The following is a 12,190-nucleotide window of genomic DNA, read 5'->3' as shown; positions in this document are numbered from 1 at the left end:
AGAGGAATAGTTATTGGCTATTTCCATCACAAAACATTTCCAAAGAATTAAAAATGGACTTTGCAAATAGTCTTGTTGTATCTATAGATTCAATGCAGACCTATGTGTCTCCATGGCAACAGACCACATGTATATGAGATAGATAGATATGAGATAGATAGATATATAGATAGATAGGAGATAGATAGGAGATAGATAGATATGAGATAGATAGATAGATATGAGATAGATAGATAGATAGATAGATAGATGATAGATAGATAGATAGATAGATAGATAGATAGATAGATAGATAGATAGATAGGAGATAGATAGATATGAGATAGATAGATAGATAGATAGATAGATATGAGATAGATATGAGATAGATAGACAGACAGATAGATATGAGATAGATAGATAGATAGATAGATAGATATGAGATAGATATAAGATAGATAGATAGATAGATAGATAGATATAAGACAGATAGATATGAGATAGATAGTTATGAAATAGATAGATATGAGATAGACAGATAGATAGATAGATAAATAGATAGATATGAGAGATATGAGATAGATATGAGATAGATAGATAAATAGATAGATATGAGATAGATAGATATGAGATAGATAGATAGATAGATGGATAGATATGAGATAGGTAGATAGATACATATGAGATAGATAGATATGAGATAGATAGATAAATAGATAGATATGAGATAGATAGATACATATGAGATAGATAGATATGAGATAGATAGATAGATGGATAGATAGATATGAGATAGATAGATAGATAGATAGATATGAGATAGATAGATATGAGATAGATAGATAGATAGATAGATAGATAGATGGATAGATGATAGATAGATAGATGATAGATAGATATGAGATAGATAGATAGATAGATAGATAGATATGAGATAGATAGATATGAGATAGATAGATGGATAGATAGGAGATAGATAGATAGGAGATATATCTATCTATGTCATATCTATCTATATGAGATAGATATGAGATAGATAGATATGAGATAGATGGATAGATAGATGGATATGAGATAGATAGATAGATAGATAGATAGGAGATAGATAGATATGAGGTAGATAGATAATATAAATGAGATATGGGAACAGGGAGGATGGGAAACTTTTTAATGCGACAAAACTATCATCAGCCTCATCCCCCTGACCACACATGCCATGGACGACCCTCCACCTGTCTTTTTTCAATCAAACACGCCCTACACCTGTAGTGACCCCGCCACGCTGGTGGCATCTGACACGCTGTATTTTCTGACTCACGGGGGCAGCTGTTCACCCCCCTAACACCACATCACCATATTGTTTTTGCAGAGGTCGTCCTGGAGCAGCTGCATCTGTCATCTCGGGCATTGTCTGAGAATTCCTTACAAAGTGTGCCCTGTGAGGTATTCAGGGGATTGTTCAACGTTAGAAAATGAGCTACCTCCATTCTGTTTTCCCAAACAGCGCCACTCTTGTGCATAGGTTATTTCGGGTATTGCAGCTGGGCCCTGTTTATGTAACAGGGCTGAGCTGCAATATCTATGAACAAGATTGGCGCTATTTGTAAAACAAACTTAGACAGTAGTAGAATACATGGGGGAGATTTATCAAAACCCGTCCAGAGGAAAAGATGCTGAGTTGCCCATAGCAACCAATCAGAGCACTACTTTCATTTTGCAGAGGCCTTGTTAAAAATGAAAGCAGCGATCTGATTGGTTGCTATGGGCAACTCAGCAACTTTTCCTATGGACAGGTTTTGATTAATCTCATATATATATATATATATATATATATATATATATATATGTGTGTGTGTGTATATATATTCATATATATTTTTTTTTTTACTGTATTAGTTTTAGATATAATACCGCTATATGTACTGTATAAAGCAGTCTTTTTCCAACTAGTGTACTTCCAGCTGTTGCAAAACTACAACTCCTAGCATGCCCGGACAGCCTTCGGCATGCTAGGTGTTGTAGTTTTGCAACAGCTGGAGGCACCCTGGTTGGGAAACACTTATATAAAGTAAATACTGCTATATATATGAAGTTTAGTCTGCCATTTGCTGTACAGGGGAGTAGCATTTGGTTGCCGGCACTGTCTCCCCTTCTTACAAATAAGCTCATCTGTAGCTGCCTCACACCCGCTCTAATTCCTACATTGGTTTCTGTCACCTGTATGTCAATGGCAGCACAGCTGAGCATTTATCCTGGAGGGGGAACTGGAGTAGTAAGAGCACAAAATAATAACTATTCCATCAGCCACGGGCATCGAGGCGGGAGAGCCTCCATAGTAAATGAAAGCAACCCCCTACGCTACAAGGTCACATGCCACCCCCTCTCCACTGAGACCCCTACTCAACAAGGACACAGGCCAACCTCTTTCCCATTGCAACCGTGACTCAAATAACTACACATGCCACCCCCTTACCATTGAAACCCCCACCCAACAATGACACAGGCCACCGACTTTCCCATTGCAACCCCCATCCAACAAGGACACATGCCACGCTCTTTGCCATTGCAGCCCCAACCCAACATAGACACATGCCATTTCATTTTCATTGAGACCCCCACTCAACAACAACTCATGCCCCCTTTTTTCCAATTGCAACCCCCATACAACAATCACACTTGCCCCCCTTTACCTTGTAAACCCCACTCAACAATGAAAGATGCCACCTTTTCCATTGCAACTCCCACCCAACGACACATGCCACCCCCTTTACCTTGCAACCCATGCCTCCTCTTTCCCATTGCAACCCACACCCAACAATAACACATGCCACCTCCCTTCACCTTGCAACCCCACCCAACAAGAACCCATGCCTCCTCTTTCCCATTGCAACCCACACCCAACAACGACACATGCCATCCCCCTGCCCATTGAGACCCACGCCCCCAACAATGATTTATGCCACCCTTTTTGCCATTGAAACCCCCAACAATGACCTGTGCCACCCCCTTGCCAGTGGGACCCCCACCCAACAATAACCCATGCTACCCTCCTTCCCATTGCAAACCCCACCCAACAAACACACATGCTACCCACTTCCCCATAGCAACCCCCATCAACAACTACCCATGCATTCCCACTTTCCATTGCAACCCCCACCCAACAGTAACCCATACCTTCCCCTCTTCTCATTGCAACTCCTACCCAACAAGGACCCATGCCTCCCTCCTTCATATTGCAACCCCTACCAACAACCACCCATGCCTTCCCCTCTTCCCATTGCAACTCCCCATCCAACAAGGACCAATGCCACCCTGTTGCACTTTTAGGTGAATCTTGTTGGGAAACACTGATCAACACTATTGCTCTCTCCTTACGAGCTCTTTAGGGTTTGGACAAATCTTTCTTCAAACTTTTCCCCCTGATCATTACTTTATAGGACCTTCCAGAATGGTATAAGAAGCTCTTTTGATAAGCCGGAGACTTCAGTGCCCCCTTAAATACATTCACATACAACTCCTTGACTACTTAAGTAAGTGCGTAACTGCCAGCTGGGAGCACCGGTGTCATGTAGCCAATCAGGAGATTCCAGGAATTGTTCACACCGTGAACACCCTCTACAGTCCATGCTCGGTGTCATCACAGGACTCTCTTGGATCGAGTCACCACGTGGTGCCAGTAGTCTGCGTGTCAAGCACATGGACCTAATCCGAGTCTGCAACGCCCCCGTAAATGCCTTGTTTGGTATAGATCAAAATCCCAGCGTCATAATTAAAAGCCATAAGCGTTCGACCTCGGCTCAGACAAGTTTAATCTGTGTAAGAAGGGATGGCAGATGGTGCGCAGCAATCTCAAATACACTTGTGATACACAACCTACGAAATACGGTGCAAAACAGACTTTATCGAGGAATAGGAAAAAATTATACAGGTTTTACGGGATACTTGATCCAAAAATCCTTTTAGGGTTGAGGTATCTGAAAGGGGGTGTTGGGCTACACACCAAACAGGCCACTAGGACATGCCCATTTGAGTGACTATCATCTCTTTCGACCCCCCTATACATGCTTGCATTCAAATATTCCTACTGGGGAGAATGGAGTAAGCTGCTGAAACAAAATCACATTCGAAATTAAATTCAGGGCTCAATATATTTTACAAGGTCAGCCGGTTTTGCCTAAATCGACAAGATTGGCCACCAAAATAGACCGCTTATTATCATTATAGAAAGTTATCTCTGAGAATGAAGGGCAAACATCCTCTGAATGGATGGGGCTGCATGTGCATGTGCAGCCAGGGCTGCATTCATTCTCTATAGGGCTTAGGAGCATTGCCAAGCTCATTGCTTGGCAATGTCCAAAAGCTCCATAGAGAATGAATGCAGCCCTGACCGCTCATGCACAGTGTCACTCCATTCATTCAGAGGACGTTTACTTTCTGTTTTAAACGTTGGTGGAGGCCCCAGCAGTCAGACCCCTGACGCTTAACTAGCTATTGGATATCTTTCTGTAATGACAATAGGTTCATGTGCATACCCATTCGATTAATGTTGGTTAAGCCTGCCGATTTTGGCATAATCGGCAGACTATCTAGCACAGTTTTTGCAAAACTGTTTCAAAACTACAACTTCCAGCATGCTCCTACAGACTTTGACAGTCCAGACATGCTGGGAGTTGCAGTTTTGCACCAGCTGGATGCACACTGGATGGGAAAGCCCTGATCTAGTATGTACTGAACCCAGGTAACATATGTCAAGTATTCTCTAAGGGGCTTCCGAGCATTGCTAAGCTCAGCTCTTGGCAATGTCCAGAAGCTTCATAGAGAATGAATGGAGCACTGGCCGCACATGTGCAATGCACTTCTTTAAATTACAGGCACAATTTACCTGCATTCCCAAAATCGCTGGGAAGCTAAGCACCCCCACCGATCCACCTGTGAATAGGGAATAACTTTTGTAAATGAGACTACCCCTTTAACGCTCAAACTAACTCTACCCTAGGTGAAGTGAAGCCTAGATATGATTCCCCCCAAATCATGAACCCTGCACATGAGCTCAATATTAAAGTGGTACTCTGGGGAACACAAATCATAAGTACTGTATGTAAGCAAAGGGGGTCCAACCGCTGGGACCCTCTACAATCTCCTGTACCGAGCCTAATTCTCCCTGTTATACTCACCATACTCCTGAGTACTCTGACTCCCACAATCGGAGACCAGTGGGAGTGATGGCGGTCCTATCTCAGACAGTGATTGGCTTAAAGGGTCATCACTCTTGCTCGTCTCCAAAAAAGGAAGTCGGAGCTCTACGAGGAATTTTGAGCAGCAGGGTACCATACCGGAGACCTAGTTGGGACCTCCCACAATTAGACCCTTATTCCCTATTCTGTGGTAGTTGTGTACTCCGGAGTACCCCTTTAAATAAGCAATAAGAGTTAATCACAGTGGGTTCCCCTTTTATTAATTTAAAGGGGTTATCCCCTTTTGATAACCCCTCTTCTATTAAAAAGGTTCCTTCACATTGATCACTGGCGGTACCTGCAGTGATCAGCTCTGCAGCAAGTTATCACTTTCCCCACAGTGCCCCCACAGGAGAAATGAAGCATTGCATGATTACCATTGAAATCAAGGGTCTTTCTGTGTAATGGAAAACAAACTGGGGAAAACATCTAATAGGATAGTGGTCTCCAAATTGTGAGCCTCCAGCTGTTAAAAATGTAATTAAAAAATGATTAAAAATGTAAATATCCTATTACAGTGGTTCCCTAACTGTGGACCTCCAGCTGTTGCAAAGCTACAACTCCCAGCATGCCCGGACAGCCAACGGCTGTCCGGGCATGCTGGGAGTTGTAGCTTTGCAACAGCTGGAGGTCCACAGTTAGGGGACCACTGTAATAGGATATTAAAAATTTTCGCTTGTGGGGACAGGAAAAAGATATATACAGTCTAGAAATCCATACGATATAAAAAAAAAAAACGTCAAATATACCATAAAGGATCAAACATCAGAAACCCAAATAGTTAACAGAACTGGAATATATCCCATAGGGGGAACTCGGCAACCTTTGATCATTTCTACTGTTCTGGAAGAAACTGCAGAACATTATTTTTCTATGGGTTTTTATGTCCCTGTAGATATAATTATGCACACACACAAAAAACTAAAAAAAAGTAAAAAATAATAATAATAAAAAAATAAAAAAAAAGTGCCATGGGGAAACCTATGGGCAAATAGAGACCGAAACTGACAGTTCACTGAGCTCACACTCATTAGTCTGCAAATGCTACAGGGGACAGATGCGTGCGGTGCCATGGTATAGGCTGGCATCCTATAGCCATTGATTAATAAATGTTATATTTACGTTAATGTTAAATATAACTATATAGAGTTATATTTGTATATTGTTATATATCATATATCTACGTTATGGCGGTTGTATACCAATGCCTGCTTGCGGGCAGGATGAGCCAGGGTAATCGATTAGATAAAGCGCCCACGCGGGGGCTTCCACTCAGTAATAATGCGGCATATGGACATCTATCTTTTGCTGATTAGTGCGAGCTGTGTGTGCGCATAACCGGCACTGCTGCATCAAGCCTGGCTTACTGTATGTAGGAGCTGCCTTGGGAGAAGAGGAGAAGGGGGGGGGGGGGGGGTTGTATTACAATCTATTAACCCTTTCTGTCCTACCTACCCCCAAAAGTCAAATCAGTCCTTAGCTGCATCCTTGTTCAAACGCAGCAGAGCTGAGTTTGTCCATTGTCACAAAGCACTGTGATCCGATATATACCAGTGGCCGTAGGTAGAATTACTAGTCCGCTTTGGATAAGAGGCAGTGTTTCACAAGCAGCGTGCCTCCAGCTGTTGCAAAACTGCAACTTACACCATGCTGGGAGTTGTAGTTTTGCAACAGCGGGAGGCACCCTGGTTGGGAAAACACTGTTCTAAGGAGGTCTAGGGAAGACAAGAAGTTATGCTACCTCCGAAGAAGAGTAAAAATACAAGTCCAGCCTCTGTAAATGTGTTTCTCAGCCAGGGTGCCTCCAGCTGTTGCAAAACAACAACTCCCAGTATGCCATGTTGTAGTTTTTGCAACAGCTGGAGGCACCCTGGTTGGGAAACACTGGCATAGACATAACCCCCCCCCCCCCCCCCACCCCAATACCTGGCATCCTGCAGTCCTCATTTTACTGCATTCCCCCCATGCTATAGCTGCTTGAATAACCCATAAATGACACGTTATACCAGTGTTCCCCAAAAAGTGTGCCTCCAGCTGTTGCAAAACTACAACTTGCAGCACGCCCGGACAGCCAAAGGCTGTCCGGGCATGCTGGGAGTTGTAGTTTTGCAACAGCTAGAGGCACCCTGGTTGGGAAACACTGCATTATACAATCACGTTGATCTGCAACACAGATGCCCACCTGAAGTTGGGCATCAAATAGCTAAAACTAGGTCGATGCTAGGCAAAGAACACAAAGTCAATGCCTAAAATTTCCCCGAATTTTTTTTCTAGGAATGCTAAAAACTTGATAATTGTTCCCTTTAACTGTAGGTGACACAATAACAGCTTTAACCCCACTGCTGCCGGACAGAGTGAAGAAAGCTGGGGTACGATGCAACGGAATAGGGTCTCGAAATAGGTCGGGTGCTATTTAAACAACATGAAGTTAATGCATAAAATCATGAAATGTTAAAAATTTGATCATTGTCCACTTTAACTCTAGGTGACTCGGCATCTGCATTAACCCCGCTTATGCCGGACAGAATAAAGAAAGCTGGTGTATGATGCAACGGAACAGGGTCTCGAAATAGGTTGGGGGGCTATTCAAACAACATAGCCAATGCTTAATAATCCCCCCCCCCCCCAAAAAAAAAAAAAAAAAAGATTCTAGGAACGTTAAAAACAACATAATTGTTCACTTTAAATCTAGGTGACATGTCATCTGCTTTAACCCCGCTGCTGCCGGATAAAATTAAGTAAGCTGGCAACGGAGTAGGGTCTCAAAATAGGTCGGGTGCCATGCAAACCAATACAAAGTTAATGCAATAACTTCCCCCCCCCCAAAAAAAACTTCTACGAACGTTAAAATCGTGATAACTGTGGATGACACGCCATCTGCTTTAACCCCGCTACTGCCGGACAGAATTAAGAAAGCTGAGGTGCGATGCAACGGAACAGGGTCTCGAAATATGGTGCTATGCAAAAACAATACATAATAGTCAATGCAAACTCAATGCATAATTGTTTTCCCCCAAAATTTGGATGATGCATTCATGACATCTGCTTTAACCCCATGGCTGCCGGACAGAATGAATCAAGTCGACCAAACGATGCCAACGGGATCCGTTTGGCGTTGTGACAGTGACAGACAAGTAAAATAAAGTAATAGCGTAAAATGGACTTACCCAAAATATCAAGTTAAAGAGGAACATCATATATTTCAAACAACACAGACAGCCTCTCGCCATGTTGCACTTCTTAAATTCTAGAAGAAAAACAAAGGATAGATCCAGGTAAAAGACAACATATTTGCCTCCTTTGGGCGCAGGGTACTTGTCCTTCTTCACGCCGCCGGCGTGGCTCTGTGGACGAGATCCTGCATTGCCATAAAAAGCTCCGGCCGTGAATCCTCTACCAAATTCCCTGCTGGAGGTAGAAGGTTTAGCTGAGTCCCTGCTGTCCACAGATGGACTTCGGTGTATAGAAGAGTCTTCGCTACTCGACTTTTCCATAGTCTTTAGCTTCAGCGTTCCCCGAGCTATTGTTTTGCATGTCTCAGCATTAAATCCGGCACACGGTAAATAAAAAATAAATATAAATATATATAGACTAGCCGGCTGTCAAGGTCCTAATGAGAGACCCACACACTGGGATGCTGCTTCCAAGAGGAGGGCAGGGAGGGGAGGGAAGGGGTTGATTAGGGGGGGATAATGGGGTGGGCTGCCCAGTGCCCTCCGTCTCCGTATAATAGGATTACACAATACAATTTGGTCAAACAAGAACTTTCAAGAAGACCTGGTAGCCAACGTTGTGGTCAACAAAGGCTACGGCTGGCATGTAAAATCCTATTGGCATCACCTAAAGGAGACTTTGGCAAAAGGTTGAGGACTCTTCCCGGTGTGGTATCTGCCGGTGGAGGTCTTTTTTTTTTTTTAAGGTTTGCAGATACAGGAGCAGCATCAGCAGCTGCTGCACTAGTGGGCAATCCCACAGAAAATCCCTGAAGCAGCTTTCAAGTAATACAGCTTTACTCTGTCCCCTCCCGGCTCTAGCATTAGCCAATGGAGGCGGCAAAGGACTTCGCACAGGCACAGCCTACATGACATAATATCTTTAAAAAGGCTTATTGGTATAAGTTTGACTATACATGTGCAGGGCAGAGAATCTCTTCAATGTCAGGGGCCGCTGGGGAAAAGAAATCAGGAAAAGGAGAGCAGCTCGGTGTGTCGTACAACGGAAAAGATCAATAGAACTGTAATAATCATCTATACACAATAACATGTAAGCTGGAAATAGGCATAAACAGGATAGTAATGATCATAGGCAGGGGATAATAAAACGTAGTAGTAATAATAGAGCCATAACGTGATAGTAATAGGCATAGCAAGAAAAATGTGCAAAATGTAAGGATGGTAATAAGAAGAGAAATAAAAATATGCAAAATGGGAGATAACAAAGTATTATAGTAACAATAAAATGAATATACTATATATATATATATATATATATATATATATACATATATATATATATATATATATATATATATATATATATATATATATATATATGTTTAGTGTTTCCTAATCAGGGTGCCTCCAGCTGTTGGAAAACTACAACTTCAGCTGTCCGGGCATGCTGGGAGTTGTAGTTTTGCAACAGCTGGAGGCACCCTGCTTGAAAGAAAAAAAAAACATTCATAATAATATGCAATTAGTAGTCAACATAAAATGAACAACAGCAATAATAATAGCATAAAATATTATAATAAAATAATTGGGTATATAATGTATTATTTATTCATTTTTTATAAAGAGTTTATTATACTTTTTCTGTGTTCCACTCTTGATTTTGCCCCCAAAAAAACTGACCAAAATACTATATGCGAACAGAGTCTCGGAATTCGTATGAATCTGGCAGTAAAAAAAAAAAAATGTGGCATGTTCTCTCAGATGTTGCATCATTTAAAGAGGCACTGTCATTATGAAATACTTTTTATATTTTGTAGTACTACTGATAAGATGACTTTTTTAAATATACATTTATTTATTTTTTAAATGTCAATTTTACTAAAAAAAAAAACTCAAATGAAAATAGCCACCACTAGGGGTCATCTGTCTTTATGCAGACAGACTACTCTGTACTTTGCAGCATACTGGATACCAGCCGTAAAGCGTGTTGGTATCCAGTATAAGAGATCACCATTGCACCACTACAGCCTTCAGCTGTTCCTAAACTACAACTCCCATGATGGGAGTTGTAGTTTTACAACAGCTGGGGGTTCAATCTTTGTAAGACTCTGTTTTAGAGCTGTGTATTCTCCAGCTGTGTTCCTCCAGCTCTTGCAAAACTACAGACAAAGGATGTGTGGGCATGCTGGGAGTTGTAGTTTTGCAAAAGCTAAAGGCAACACTGCTCTAACACAGTGCTTTACAAACTTCAGCTCCAGCTGTTGCAAAACTACAACTCCCAGCAAACTTGAAAAGCCAAAGCTTTCTCTGACTCCTGAATGACAAAGAAGCTGATCAGATATTCAGGAGTCTGTGAAAACTGAATGACAAACATAGTGACAGCTATGTTGATTAGCATCCAGCTTTACTAGGAACAGATAGAAAATGTAGGCATAAAAACTACTGTGTAGTGATTTGCAGACTGCCAGGCTGCTCCCAGACTCAGAGCAGATGAGTCATTACAGTGAGGAAGAGAGATGGACACGCCCCCTCCAGAAGGCAAGAACACAATGCAAGTGAGCAACATACAGTATAAATGCTATTTGTTAGAGATATATAGGTCCAAGACACATAAAAATTACTTTTTTTTTTTTTTTTGCACTATGACAGGTACTCTTTAAATATTCTCCCAGGATTTGCAGGGAGAGAGGAGGGAATTTATGCAATAGTTTTCTGGTGACACAAAGTCACACATTTTAGCCTGCATCTATTTTTTATAAAAATGTGCAACTTTTTAATTTGCGCCAATCATGGCACTTTATGACAAGTAGGTGGGGCTTAATCATAAATTTACTAAATTTTACTATCATCCAAAGATGGGTTAAATGTATTAAAAAGGTGAAAGCCTCTGAATACCTTTTTAGAGTAATGATATTTAGCTTAAAGGGATTGTCCAGGATAAGAAAAAAACAGTGCCACGCCTGTCCTCAGGTTGTGTGTTATATTACAGCTTCGTTTCATTAAAGTGAATAGAGCTAAGTTGTTATACCACACAACCTGAGGTCAGGTGTGGCGGCACTGTTTTTGTTAGAAATTAGCTCTGTTTTTCTTCTGTCAAATTGTAGTAACTTCAATTCAGCGATTTACAGTTAGCTCTGTGTCTTGGGGAAAGCTGGGTGGTAACAACCAATATGGTGGCTATCAAGGATGCCACTGTCTTTCTTGGGCAGTGGACTCCAAACTGTGGACCTCCAGCTGTTGCACAACTACAACTCCCAGCATGCTCGGACAGCCGTCAGCTGGAGGTTCACAGTTTGGAGACCACTGTTTTTATGTAGCAATCTGAATGCAGGGCTAAAACATATATTTATAATACAACCTAAAGAAGTTCTCCACTTTGCACTTTGTTCAGCCCATTTTTGTTAGACACATTCCTTAAAGGGGTACACCTCTAGAAAACTTTCTTTTTTTAAAAAATCAACTAGTGTCAGAAAGTTAAACAGAATCGAAAATGACTTCAATACAAAAAAAATCTTAATCTTTCCAGGACTTATCAGCTGCTGTATACTGCATAGGAAGTTATTTTATTGTTTAATTTCCCTTCTGTCTGACCACAAGTGCTCTCTGCTGACATCTCTGTCCATTTTAGGAACTGTCCAGAGCAGGAGCTAATTCCCATAGCAAACCTATCCTGCTCTGGACAGTTCCTGAAATGGACAGAGGTGTCAGCAGAGAGCACTTGTGGTCAGACAGAAAGGAAATTAAAAAAGAAAAGAACTTCCTGTGGAGCATACAGCAGCTGATAAGTACTGGAAGGATTAAGAT

At 41.7% G+C, this 12,190-nt stretch overlaps 1 protein-coding gene across 7 annotated transcripts in view; it reads right to left on the bottom strand.

Moving 5' to 3' along the window:
- Nucleotides 1-12,190, bottom strand: part of TSPAN9 (tetraspanin 9) — a 468,673-nt gene that overhangs the window by 188,880 nt on the left and 267,603 nt on the right. For 6 of the 7 annotated variants that reach the window (XM_056517265.1, XM_056517266.1, XM_056517268.1 and 3 more), the window contains one exon: nt 8,381-8,460. In XM_056517265.1, coding sequence (XP_056373240.1) covers nt 8,381-8,443 — 63 coding nt within the window. In that variant the 5' untranslated portion in view covers nt 8,444-8,460. Of the gene's footprint in view, nt 1-8,380; nt 9,147-12,190 lie in introns of those variants that run through there. The other variant, XM_056517264.1, reaches the window with a different exon arrangement.

The sequence above is a fragment of the Hyla sarda genome, chromosome 4 (assembly GCF_029499605.1).
Source record: "Hyla sarda isolate aHylSar1 chromosome 4, aHylSar1.hap1, whole genome shotgun sequence".
NCBI classification, from domain to species: Eukaryota; Metazoa; Chordata; class Amphibia; order Anura; family Hylidae; genus Hyla; species Hyla sarda.
This window is presented reverse-complemented; position numbering and strand designations above follow the sequence as displayed.